The following is a 13,873-nucleotide window of genomic DNA, read 5'->3' as shown; positions in this document are numbered from 1 at the left end:
CGTACCAGGTTATTTTCAAGTCTGAGGTGATTACTGAAGTGGTTTCAAGATACTCATACTAAATGGAATGAACTACTTAAAGGTATGCAAGTGACGCTGTATCTCAGCGCACCCGAGAGGTGAGGTACATCAGTATTAACTAGCTGCCATAGGATAAGTGCAATTCCAACACCCACGTATCAACAAAAGCAACGGTATTTATAGAAAACCTTTGAGAACTCGAGTTTAATAAACTGTGAAACTTCAGCGTGCACTTCACGTTGGTACAAAACCATACAGAAACCACCTGCAAAAGGGAGATGCTAGATAGAAGCTAGCAAAAAAAAACAACAACTAACAAAAAAATGGTCCTCAGCAAGAGCACGTACAGCTTTCATGGGGAAAAAAGGTCTAAGTATTATCTCATGACACTTAAAAATAACCTGAATGTCTTTTACAAATACACAATATAAAAAATGGGTCAACTTGGAACAGAACGTTAACTGAATACATATATATGTATATTTGTGTATATACATATACACAGAAACGTATAGAAACTCTCCCAATACTAAAATAGGCCATTGTGGTGAAGTTACTAGCATTTGCCATCTAACTCTTAATGGAAGGAGATCAATGTGTGAACATGTTTTGGTGTAAAATGCATCTGTCGTCAGAGAGAATGACTGCAATCACAATCTGAGCTTCTGACCAGTGGATCTCAACCAGGTTATGGCCAGGCCTTCACATTGCATCTCATTCGTTAATGAAAGAGAAATATCTGTAAAGTACTCAGAAAACGGTGTGGCATCCAACCTGTACAGGAAATGTTTTTCCCCCTCGTTACCCTCAATATGAGGAATCACATAACGCCATTTTACCAGAGCGTAGTATAACTCTTTGCTCTTAAAAAACAGAGGAAAATGGATTTGTTCCATCCTACACTGATCTAAAAGAATGCAGTAGTCCAGAACAGTATTTACATGTGATTGTGACTGGCGTTCTCTCCTTGCTAGCATAAGGACACAACATGGCTTCCATAAAGGCATTTCACATTTTACCAGCTCAGCTGATTGCTGACTACTTGCTCACTTGTTCAGTAGCATCTTGGCAAAATCAGCGTTGGACATCTTTTTAGGTTCCTCAGTGCATTCAGATGAAGTTGCTGGTGAATTCTGGACCATCCCATTCTCGGCCTTAGCCACAGGATTACTCTGGCGTTGCAAAGCTCGAGGCATCATTGAAAGCTGTGTCCTTCCCTTCCCTCGCCTGGAAAGCAAAAAATGGCACTTAGAAACATCCTAATGCTCTATGAGCACACTGTTTTAGTCTAGGGAAACAGAAAGCTCTTTGTTTGCTACAGGGAACACCCATTAAATATTATTCCTGCCATTTGTTTCAGTAGCAAGCAGTGCTTTCAATGGACGCTCTTTGAAACAGCATTCCTGACAGAAAAAACTGCCCAGCAGATCCCAGAAACTGAAGCTCCGGGTTTTATCTACAGGGCATGCACAGAGCAACAGCAAATGCAAGCAGCAAGAGCACTCGGGAGGCAGAAAGAGTAGCTTCAGAACTCATTGTGAACAGTCAGCTCTTTAGAAGAAGAGGCTGTGGATGTTAAAAGGGCTCAGGTACGAACATCAGACTTCAGGATGTCCAACGTATCCTCCTGGTCACTATAGACCTATTTTATTGCTAATGTAAAGAAGAAAAGTCTGCTTTTCCTCATCAATCAATTATTACTATTATTATTTAGTACCTTTTAGATGTTCCCTCACATTCTAGAGGGAATTCCTATGTTTTTGCCTACAATGAAACCCAATGTTTGCTTTCTAAGCATCACCAAGCTGTCTCCCTTGCCAGTACTCACGCTCCATAGATCTGCCGTGGTACTGCAAACTGGGATGCTCTGCCTGCCTCGGCCTTGTCTGGCAGCTTTCGGAGAGGTGGGTTACTGATTGCCACCTTGATGACGTGTTCCTTAATTGTCAGCCCATCCATTTTCAGCACAGCCTGCGAGGCCTGGGCTTCGTTTTCAAATTCCACATAGGCCAGGCCCTAAATAAAGAAAGAGGTAATGTTAGTTTTAGTGCTTCTTCCTCTGCGTGACAGCTGGAATGGAAAACACCACACAGAAAGTGGAGCTAAACACGGCCACAAATCCCAGTATTCTTTAAGACTAACTAAAGAGAATTTCTTTCTTATGCAAATCTATAAGCTACATTCTTTCTTCATGTATAATTTGTGGGAAAGGTATTTAAAAACAAGATCCCAATAAAATGTCACCAAGTACTGCCTCAGCAACAAGGCTTCACTTCTAAATATCCATTATACATACATCCAGGATAGATCTGGTATTGGACAGATTTGGATTCACAGGAGGTGAAAACCCATAAATCCACACAGATAGAACAGAAAGATCCACAAAAACTCTTCTGTGATTTTCCACTACACTACAGTTTGCATCTACAGAAGCAAGCCCACTAACGTAGGCCCACCTTAGTTTCATGTGGAGTAAAACCCACCCCAAGCAGCAATAACAACATGAAGACACTGCTTTTAAGAGACTGGAATCGCTGCCTCCGGAACAGAGACTGATGACAAAAGCCTTTTTTGCAGGAAATGAATCTGTGTTGCTTTCACAAGGTAACAGCTGCTAACCACCTGCTGCTGCTACACCTTGAGTAATGGTGTCTTGTTTCCAGCAGAGCAAAGGAAAAGGCCTCCCTTTGGCATCTGCTGTGCCAGGCTGCTACCAGGGAGTGCACTGTAGCTGGGAGGCATCACCTCCCAGTTCTCTTATTGTGATTCTTAAGTTCCACTCAAACCCTTATGCTGTGTTTTTGGATTATCCAGCTTTGCAGGACTGGAAATACACCAGGATTCATACAGCATTCGATTCTAGCGTTATTTATTTGTGGTTTAAATAAAATCACAGCTCTCACAGCAGAGAACATGAGCTACTCAAGGCTTGGGATACCAAAAGAGAACTCTATAGAAGATATGCTCCAACAGGAACTGTCCTTCAAATATTAACAGAAGTTAAAAATCCAATTTAAAATGCATACACATCACAACCAGGATGGCACCTGGTGGAAGTGCCTGACATCCAGACAGGGCAGAGCTTCCAGGTGGAATTTTGGCAGAAGAGCCACTGATTTAGTTCTTAGTTAACAAACACCCATTTATTCCAGCATGGAAATAACACCTGCCAGAAAGGTGTCTCATTTCTCACTGCCAAATGTATTATTGCAACAGGTGCTCTGAACAATAGCATCAAGAAACTGAAGATAGAGGAAGAAAGGAATCAGTTACAAGTGAACTCTATCCAGTTGTTTATTCAGAAACAAACATTCTTGGCAGGTTTACTAATGCCTCTTTTTTACTAAGCTGAAGATGCTGTAGATAACCTTTCCTCCTCCCCATTTAAATCACACACTTTTCTTAAGCAATTGAATAAGTATTTCAGAAAAAAAAATTCTCATTGTCCTCTTTTCCTTATCTGTTGGCATCAAAGCACACTGGGTTGTACAAAGGCTGACAACAATAATTATTCAAGGTATTTGCATTAAGTTATATGACCTACTTTTTGTATCCAGATCTTACGAAGAGTTTCTTTTTGAAAGATTTAATTGAAATTAAGAGTGCATTAACGATGCCTACCTTGGGTTTTCCAGCTCGGTTGGTGACCAGCCTAATGTCTTTCACATTCCCATGGGCTTTACATATATCTTCCAGTTCTTCCTTAGTGCAGGAAAATGGCAAACCAGATATAAACAGTTTGTGTTTCTCCAGTGTGGTACTATACCTGAACACCTGAAGAAATTAAAAGGCTGTTAAGTTCTCAAATCAGTTAGAAACAAAGGGAATTTCAACCTACTATAAAGTACTCAAGTGTTTGAGGTTACATTTCTGTGATTAAAAGCAACAACAACCCATTAAAGACCCTGACAGATACACAATGATGCTCAATTAGGAAGCCAGGTCCCACTGTTCAATTTACTCCTTATTCCAACATATTCAACATACTATTGAAAGAATTAAAGTTTACCTTAAAGTCTGGATTCTTGTTCTTGTCAATACAAGGAGAAACAAACATGGGTCTTCCCTCCACAACTTTACGATCCAAGCTAAGAGCCTGGAGAACAGACTTCTCATCCTTGAACTCTACGTAGCAATAGCCCCGGAAAGTACCCTTGTTGCTGAATACTGGACGGATTTGTGCTACCTCCCCACAGCTCTCAAAGAGCTCTTTCAGTTTCACTTCAGGATCTGTCATGTTGTAGGAAAGGTTGCTGACAAAGACGGTAATGTTATCTTTACTGCTGTCATGCAGAACTTTTGGGACGTCTTTTCGGCTGGTGGATGGCTTTTCCTTCTGGTTTGTGGGATGGTCTGGTTTCTCAGGTCCACTTCTTCCAAACAGCCCAGTTTCTAACTCCATGTCTTCTTCAAGAAGCAAACCATCACCATCTCCCTTATGTCTCTTGCTGGGTTGCTCTGCAGATGAATGGAATTGAAAGCCTTAATAGAAAAGTTACACCATTTCACTTCCCACTCAAATTAAGTTTGTCCTCCATTACCAATGTGGAATCTGGAAATAGCAAATATGAATGAAATTAAGAACACAATGACAGATCCTACCGACAAAACAGAAACCTCCCCTCTGGTTCTTATCAATAGCTTATTACTTGACCAAGACAGCAAGGACTTAAATGGAAGCACCAATGTAATTTTTGCTGTTACAGTGACTGACTCATATTCTCTTTGTCTAAGAGGATCTTTATTAAATACATACATATATATATATATATATATATATATAAAAATCTCATTATCACATTCCAAGAGACTGCCACACAACTGAGCAACCCAATTTGGATTGATGACTGCATCATTTGATGAGTTAAATCATTAAAAATCAACACAGTATTTATCTGAAATATAAAAAAATCTTTTAAAATCTGTAATAGTTTGTTTTTTCTTTTAAGCATTCACTTCTGGCCAAAAAGCATTTAGTCTTGCTTTCACTTTGTAACACAATGAAGATTTCCTTGGAAAAAGAGCTGCTCAAAAGACAGCAGCTCTAAGGGCAGTGATGGCACCTCCCCATCTGCCTTTAACTGCAGGCAGACACCTGGTAACGCCTGTTACCAAAAGTCTGATGCTCATCTCTTACCTTCTTCCTCTTCTTGTCCCCATTCACCCTCATCATCGTCATCTGCTTTGCGCTTTTCTCCAATCCTATTTTTTTTAGCCTTTTTGGAAGCCTTCTTTTCAGCTCGAGATTGCTTTCGTTGCTCAGCTTTCTCCTCCTCCAGCCTTGCCAGAGCAGCTTCTTTCTCAGCAGCCTAAGAACATGTAAGATTTTTTTTAGGTGACTGCAGATTGCACAGCATTCTCATACGCTATCTTTTTCTGTTTGGGTTTTTTTTCCCCCTCACTCAACTCAAATGTTTTCTCCTAAGCTACATTACACAAACTAATAGGATCATCATTGAAAGCACATCTCAATTGTCTACTCCTATAGCTTTCCCAGAGCGCTCGTCTTATTCTTGTATTCATCCAAACACAAAAAGGTGAGAGATTAAAAAAAAAAAGTTAATCACATTTTAAAGTGAAAATCAATAGTTCTGAAGCTTTAAGACAATTTGGGCTTATCTATGTGAAACAACGTTAGAAACCTGACATTCATGGTTAGGTATTTCCAATAAACTGCTAACGTAGCTCACAAAGTTCTGACCTTTGCTCTCTGTTCATTAACACGAGCTAATCTGTTCTCTGTTTTTTGAACAGCTGCATCCCAGTCTTCCAATGTTCCTAAAAGAATCACAAAAACAAACAGCCTTGTATTTAACCTTCCCATAAATTGGAAACACCATTCTAGAAAAATAAGAACCACTGAATTCTGTCATTATAAATGACAATTCTAAATAAAAATGAATAGACTTCAAAGAAAACAACATCTAAGCGGAGCAGAAACCTCCCATTTATCATTCAGAAATGAATGGAAAAATCCAACCAGTTTCAGCTGGCTCTCAATCAGTCCAGAGAAAGGAAACAGGCTCACTGTCACTGTACACTGACTACGCTGTAAAATGAAATGACGTGCAGTTTGTTACCTTCTATCCTTTCCAGTGTGAGCAGCACCTCGCAGACATGCTCTGGATAGTCACTTGTGCATTGCACTGCTCGATGCAAGGCCTTCCTGCAGTGCTGGGTGTCACCATGAGCTCTGCAGTGTAGAAAACACAACAGTAAGGAGCCAATGCTCTACATGATGACTGCAAAGCAGAACTGTTAACTACATTTCATGTAAATCCTTCCCCTCCATTCCCAGCTAGCTCATGCTACGCTTTGTTGCTGCGATATTTCTAAAGTATACTCCACAGACCTTCTCTGATAACCTCAAAGGCATATGATAAATCCCTATGAAGTGTACCTGTGCTGAGCACACCAGACATACATATAATTACACACACAGTTCCCTTCAGCCAAGCTCTCACCTTTCCAGGTTATAATATTCCAGCCACATGTTAGCATATTTGGCATTCCCTTTAGTCATAATGTTGTCCCAGAGCTCTCTGGCTTTCTGCATGTTGTTACATAAGCGGGCCTGAAAAGCAGTACTCAACATGTTCAGTACAGTTTAGGATTATTTGTTCAACACCACATCCCTCCCTGCCATCCCATCGTCTCCCCACCCGCCAAAGAACCCCCCAAAAACCCATAAACATAAAAGCGCAACCCACCTAACACTAAGTACACAAACCCAGCAAACAGAAGTAAATACCTAAGGTTATTATATCACTGAGTAACCCCTCTAGGGCCCACCTGCTATATCAGTCTCAGCTTTTGGCTCCCATATTTAATTTCATTTTGGTCATTATAAAGCACTGGAGATAATTGTTTCTGAACTTTTCTTTCTGACTTCACTCATTATTGTACCTAATACAGCACACTGATACCAGTACTAATTTGAAACTAGTTTGTGTAGGCAGCACTAAATTAGGGAGAATTCAAGGCAATTTTCAGAGTTAATTATTCAGCTCCAAGTTACCATGGCTAGCCTGCTGACCAAAGGACTTGCATGTCTGTACTGCAGCACAGTCACAGCAGTACAGACATTCTAAAAGCCCTGGCGACTTTCTCTAACATACTGCTGACCTCTCTTGGATGTCCTCCCTCAAACCTGAGGCTACATTATGTACAGGAATGAAAAGATTTACTTGCTGAAGTTACAGAAACAAAATGACAAAGTACAAGAAGATTGCCTGCAACGCTTGAAGAGAAACTCCCTCTGGCCTAGCAATTAGAATAGAAGAGATAAAAGCATCACCTCAACCCTTGCCCAGTTCTGCATGATGGTACAGGATGGATCTCCGCTTTCACTGAAGCCTGGGAAGAAAAATACTGTTTGTGGATGGCTCTTGAAAAAAATATTCTAAACAAAGCCGGCAATACATTGGATGATTTAACTTACGCTCTTCTACTTCTTGTTTCAGATACTCCACAGCACGTGCAAATGCAGATCGCAGCTCTTCAAGTTCTTTACTTGAGTCTTTAGAGAAGAGAAAGAAATGCCTTAATATTACCATTTTCATTTCTTATCCCCTAAAGCCTCTTCACTAACACTCATGGATGACTTTATTTTGGCAGGAAATGAAACAGATGCGACTCACTGCTTCAGTAAAACTCACTATATGCAAACTAAAAAACAATCAGCAACAAAAGTTAACACAAGGAACAAAGACCATCAAGTAGCTAAAATATAAATCAGGGCATTTTTGTGACAGCACAGTCTATTCCTTCAGCAAGGAGCTGCTCTAAAATAGTTGATATTTTATGGACAATAAAAACTTGTGTTTTTCTATATGCTTGTTTTTAATAGAAGTTCTGTACATCTGAAATAGTGGCAGTAAACAAATGTATACTCAAACATATTGTATATACCTTGTGTAAAATCCACCCTTCTTCTTAGGTAATCAAGATACGCCTGCCAGATTTCTACATAGTCAGTTGCCTGAATAAAGCCTGCATTCAGAGCCTTTTCAAACATGTCTGAAAGAAACAGAGGAAAAAAACAACCAGGCAAATATGTATTTCCTTTTCCATTGTATTTCAAAGTATACGACAAAGAAAATACAAGAAGTCCTGCATACAGTGAATTAGTTAAGAAATTCAAGGTAAAGCCAGTTTAATTCAGCAGCGTTCAAGCAAAGTTAAAATGAAGCACTTGCTCAGTAGTGAAGCTGCTCAACCAACGCAGCTGTGCCTTAGAAGCACACTACTGTAAATGTCATCAGTTTTAAGACTGCTGCAGAAAGGCTGCAACAAATTCTACAGGTCACACATCATTTAGAGCACAGCAAGCAGTACTGCACTGTAAAGAAATGCTGTTGAGATCATCTTTCCTTACCAGAAATAATGCAGTGATCAACTCCGTGCCTCTCCATTGCCAAAAGATACTGAATCCAGAGCCCAACTGTCCAGGGACAGTTCCTGACAGCACGGTCATGAGCAGACAAAACCAATTCTTTCACTTTCAGCTGCCGGTCCTGAAATAATCACACACCAAAGTTTTTAAACTCCTGTTTGATAAAAAGCCCATCCAAGACAAATATCAGCTTAAAAAAAAAAGCTAACACGTTAAAAATATATATATAGATTTTATATTTGAAAATCTAAAGACAGGACTGGTATTTTAGATTCTACATACATAGGAACTCAGTGACCGCCCTAAAAACAGAAAGGAGGAGCAGAATAACAATAACTCTGTGCCATGTTAAATCTGGTGAAGACATTCACAATAACCCACAAGGAAAATAAAACCTTTATTTTTCCCTTCCTTACCAAATACTGATTGTAGCGTGCCCACAGGTCAGGTACAAGGCAGTTCTCAGCCAAAGCCCTCTCGTAGATCAACTGAATGCGAGCTGGATCACCAGCTTTCATTTCAAAGTCAATGTAAGCCTGGTATTCTGCGAGCTTCGGTGGTTCAGCACCCAGCTATAGGACATGAAACACAGAAGTCTTCTAAACAAAACATGCTTCGAACAGCTCAACTGACTCAGTAGGTCCTGCACAACATTCCAAACCTGAACTTAACCTCTAAATTTCAACAGCTTTGTCAGTTTTAGTGCTGGGAACTACATTCCAGCTTTTGATTTCATTCTTAATTTAAAAGGAATATTAACAACATTACCAGTGCCTCCTCGTATGGTTTACACTTCTCCAATTGCTGTAGAGCCTTTTTGTAGCTCTTTATTGTTGTTTCTGGTATTGGATCTTCGGACCATTCCTCATACTCAGCATAAGAAGTGTCCATATCTGTTAAAAAAGACATTAAATCCCATCACTAATGCACTCAACAGACTAAATAATCGGAATTCAATCTCTGCTTGATTCTAACGTGTTCATGTTTCTGTTTATAGTTTTATTCCTTACCTGTCAGACTACCATATAACTAAATGGTTCAACTTATAGGTGTAATCTGAACAAAAACTTAGGACAACTTGTTCATAATCATTAGCTTTTCCTTTACAAAATCAAAGTTGCAAGAAGAAACCAACCTGGATTCTTTCAATGGGAAAATAAAGAAGTTTAAGACCTTTTTCCTGTATGCAGATAAAGAAGCAAGAAAAGGGACTCGAGGAGTTTGAAGTATGAAACTGATACAGCAGGACTATCAATCCAGCTGTCAGCATGTATCATTTACCTGTCAGTCAATGCTTTTACACAGTGAGCTTCTCAGCTGAACTCCTAGCTCCTAAGGGTCACGCTTTGTGCTAATTACCTGTACTTTAAACAGCCTGAATGACCTCAAACTACACACCATGGAAACAGATAAACCAAGTTTCAACGACTACGAATATTTCTGAACAAATGGGAAATGTACATCATTCAAGGGACCCTAAAGACAGGCAAACATAATTGACCCATGAATACTCAAATCCCACAGCTGCAACTTGTATGGCTCTACCAAAAGAATAATCACAATTCATGCCTACTTTGCCATAATACAGTTTATCCACGCCAACTCCCCCAAGCACGCAGGCTCTCACCTAACAGTGGGATCCCCAGCTGGCGCCTGAACAGTGTGTGGATCCTCTCAAGCTGGCTGCAGAGCATCTGCTGCTGCTCAGGCGACGGAACGCTGCCAGGAGCTGGCTGCAAACAAAAGGATTGAAATTTAATCAGTCCCCTCAAGCCTGAGCTGATGGACACAAGGGGGTATTGTTTACAGGTTGGTGATCTGGGCTCCAAACCACTACTATACGATCCTTGAAGGACATATGTGGCCAACTTGCATTTCACGTGGCTGCTGCTAAAGCTAAAACATGGAAACTGCTAGAGTCGGAAGCTGATGAGTGTACAAAGCATCCCCCAGAGAAAGCAGACACTGGGAAATGATAACCTGGAGAACAACAGCGTGTGATCATGCCAATTCACAAACCCACAGATAGGTTTTCAGTAAATCCCTGGTGCTTGCAGAGATGATTTTAAACTCCAGATTATTTTCTGTTTAAAAACATGAGAGTATTTCCCCATCACTCCTCTGCTTGGGCATTTCAGTACTGACCAACTTCCACATATTATGCAGTAAGCTACAAGGAAATAGCTATATTCACATTCTGGTCATCTCACAAAGTCCGATGTTTCAAAAAGGGTGAAACAATGAATAAATTCAACACTGAGGTGCAAGGCAGCCTAGAAATGCAAACATCACTGATTATGGGCAAAAGTATTCACTAGAAAGAATAATAATGCTTAATAATGAAGCTACTTATTCTTGTCAGTTCAAGCCAAAGAAGCAGAGTAGTTTTGCTTCTGGTTATGAGGTTTTATGAACATATTTTAACACGCCTCCACTCTTACAGAACATTCTTCTCAATCCAAACAGTCAGTTTCTACAGCTGAAAAGAAACAACTGAGTGACACCACAGTCTCATTGCTCCAAGGAGACTGATGATGGAGCAGCATAAGGTGACTTCGGAAGCTCCACCACAACTTCTTACTGACAGCAGCCCATCAGACCAGTCTTACCTGTGCTGTCTCCAGGATGGCATTCTCAAACTCACGGTACGCTTCCCACAGAGCTGTTCCTTTTGTCACGTGCAGCCCAACCGCTGTCAATGCTCTCTCAAATATTGAGCGAACTTTCTCAATTCCTCCTTCCTGACCAATGCCACCGATTGAATACTGGGCATATTCCAGCCAAATTTCAGGACCTAGAGAAAGTTATGAGAAACAGGAGAGCTGATGTCCTCAAAAATAAGAAGGCATCTCAAATACTTATCCAAAGGCATAGAAATTGTCTTTACTATTCAGCATAGTAGACCTTTATGTGGTTTTTAACTCACACGCTTCAGAAAAAAAAAACACTCTAATATTTTTGATTCAATTTCTGCATTAAAACATAATGAAAAAGCTTTCCTCAAAAAAATCATAACCTGAAGGCAGCGAATTTTACAGCACATATTAACACACATTAAGAACTTACAGATGTAATCTTTCACGGCTCTCTCAAACAGCTCATAAACTTTCTCTCGCTCTGAGATCTCAGAAGCCATTTTTATCTCATCCTTCAGCCAGTCCAGCCAGATTTCTGAAACCAAGAAGTTTACAAATCACCAACACTTGGAAAAAATTTTGTCTCTTTACATTTTTGGTTAGTTTTTAATAACAGGCTTAAAAATGGGAACAGAGAAAATGGGGGAGAAAAAGAGCAATTTTAAGTCCCCGCATCTACACACAATTAGTTTAAATGAAAAGTTTGGTACTGATGCCTCCAACCTAGTCCTAAGCAATTATGCTTCTATTTAAAGAGAGACGAAGCTGTGAGCAACAATTGGTCAGCACCTTGCATAGAGGATACACATGTGCCAGCAAAGAGGCATCAAGTGGCACAGGTTCCCTCTACTGTACAAGAAACAGCTTTAGATGCTGCAGGTTCCCACATGCCTAAGAGGAAACTTTCACTTGCCAAGGCTAAGAGCACACTGCCAGGTATTTATATTGTTACAGTGTTAACTATGAATAAAAAGAAAGGCCTGCTTCAAGTTGAGTTCAGAGCTTCAACCTGATCCTTTAGGCTGGAACAACATGGCTGGAACCTGGCACAAAGACAGTATTTCACATTGAGGATGCTTAATCAGTATCAGCTGCAAGGAGAAGCAGCTCTGTACCTTCAGTAAGTGGGAAGAGTTCACTCATCTTCTGCCGAGCTCTTCTGAGCTTCACCAGCTCTCCCTCTTGGCGGAGCAGCTTTATCAGATCCAAGTGGCAGTTGTAGTCAAAAGCATTGATGGAAAGCTTTAAAGAAAATAAAGTTTTTAAGGGCTTGCAGAAGTCAGAAAATACTTAGCAGAACAGGACTTCACACTCTGTTTTGCAGCATGCAAATCCCTCTCACCAGTTCATAGCATCACTAAGGCTGGAAAAGATCAGTATGACCACCAACCCCCAGCCCAGCCCACCCCCACCACTAACCATTTTTCCAAGTATCACATCTCTGCAGTTCTTGAACACCTCCAGGGATGGTGTTCCCACCACCTCCCTGGGCAGCTTGTCTCAATTCCTGACTGCTCTTTCAAAGAAGCAGTCATTCCCAATACTCAACCAGAACCTCCCCTGGCGTAACTTAAGGCCTTCACCTCTTGTCCCATCGCTGTTATGTGGGTGAAGAGACCAAACCCCACACTGCTATGACCTCTTATCAGGGAGTTGTGGAGAGCCATCAGGTCTCTGAGCATCCATACAGCTCACACTCCAGTCCCTTTACAGCTCTGTAACCCTACTCTGGACATGCTCCAGGGCCTCTATGCCTTTCTTTTGTAGTGAGTGGCCCAGAACTGAACACAGCACTTAAGGTGCCTTCACCAGGATCAAGTACAGACGGACATTCACCTCCCTGCTCAGTTACACAGAATCACAGAACCTTAAGGGACAGGAAAAGTCCTCTGAGGATCCCTCAGTCCAACCCTCCCCCCAGCAGGTTGCACAAGAAAGCATCCCAGTGGCTTCTGAGCATCTCTAGGGAAAGAAACTCCACCACCTCCCTAAGAAACTTGTGTCAGGGCTCTGTCAGCTTCACAGTGAAGAAGTTATTTCTCATGTTCAGATGGAACTTCCTGGGTTCCAGTTTGTGCCCCCTGTCGTGTCGCTGGGCATCTTCCCAACACCCACCCTGACAAGCGCTGCTCCCTCAGCCTTCCCTCCCGCTCGAAGGGCAGCCTCAGAGCTCCTCAAAGAGACGCTGCAGCCCTCCGTATAAGATCCCTCTTACAAAAGCTGAGCTTAATGTTCCGCATTAGACTGAACTCACAACCCCAAGGCCCGGGAGCCCCCAGGTACAGACGCAGTAACACCCAGAGAGCCCCCCTCAGCAAACGCGTTTCAGTTCCTTCCGAATCAAGAAAGAAACCACCGTCCGAGTTCCTTTTCGCCGTACCCGGGCCGCTCTCTGAGGTTCTCTCGCCCTCAAGCGAGGAATTAAAAGCGAATTAAAAGGCACGGCTCGCACTGCCGACGCCCAAAGGTGACCGCATCACCTCCGGAGGCGTTTCCAGAGGTCCGTAACCAAAGCAGAGCACGGCCGGGCCTCACCTGCTCCTCCAGCCGCTGGATCTCCGCCTCGTTCTCCTTCTCCTCATCCTCGCCGTCTCCCGACGAATCCGAGTCTCCTTCATCCTCCGAATCGCCCCCCGACTCGGGGTCGCCCTCCGCCACGCGCTTCTCCTCCTCCACCGCCGCCTCGGCTCCCGCCGCCGCCATCTTGTTGCAGCTCGCCTCGCTGCCGGCCGTTCTCCGCCAGCCGCTGGGGTTGTCTACGGCGTGCCTGTCCCAATACTGTACACTCCCCCCAGCCAAGCGCAGTGAAAGAAAGGACGAG

The 13,873-nt window shown here is 42.0% G+C and overlaps 1 protein-coding gene across 1 annotated transcript; it reads right to left on the bottom strand.

The window, feature by feature from the left end:
- Positions 1-290: 290 nt before the first annotated feature.
- Positions 291-13,870, bottom strand: SART3 (spliceosome associated factor 3, U4/U6 recycling protein). The gene is made up of 19 exons (XM_072350722.1): positions 13,588-13,870; positions 12,168-12,294; positions 11,483-11,587; positions 11,026-11,210; positions 10,044-10,149; positions 9,185-9,309; positions 8,833-8,988; positions 8,399-8,537; positions 7,933-8,040; positions 7,463-7,540; positions 7,319-7,377; positions 6,486-6,595; positions 6,102-6,214; positions 5,723-5,799; positions 5,159-5,330; positions 4,031-4,479; positions 3,643-3,795; positions 1,850-2,037; positions 291-1,248 (listed from the first exon to the last, which is right to left on the bottom strand). The coding sequence occupies exons 1-19, from the start codon at positions 13,753-13,755 to the stop codon at positions 1,068-1,070; spliced, it is 2,799 nt and encodes a 932-aa protein (XP_072206823.1). The 5' UTR covers positions 13,756-13,870; the 3' UTR covers positions 291-1,067.
- Between the last annotated feature and the right edge of the window lie 3 nt (positions 13,871-13,873).

The sequence above is a fragment of the Excalfactoria chinensis genome, chromosome 16 (genome assembly GCF_039878825.1).
Source record: "Excalfactoria chinensis isolate bCotChi1 chromosome 16, bCotChi1.hap2, whole genome shotgun sequence".
Lineage (NCBI taxonomy): Eukaryota > Metazoa > Chordata > Aves > Galliformes > Phasianidae > Excalfactoria > Excalfactoria chinensis.
The sequence above is the reverse complement of the archived record's forward strand: the minus strand, read 5'-3'. Positions and strand labels throughout refer to the sequence as shown.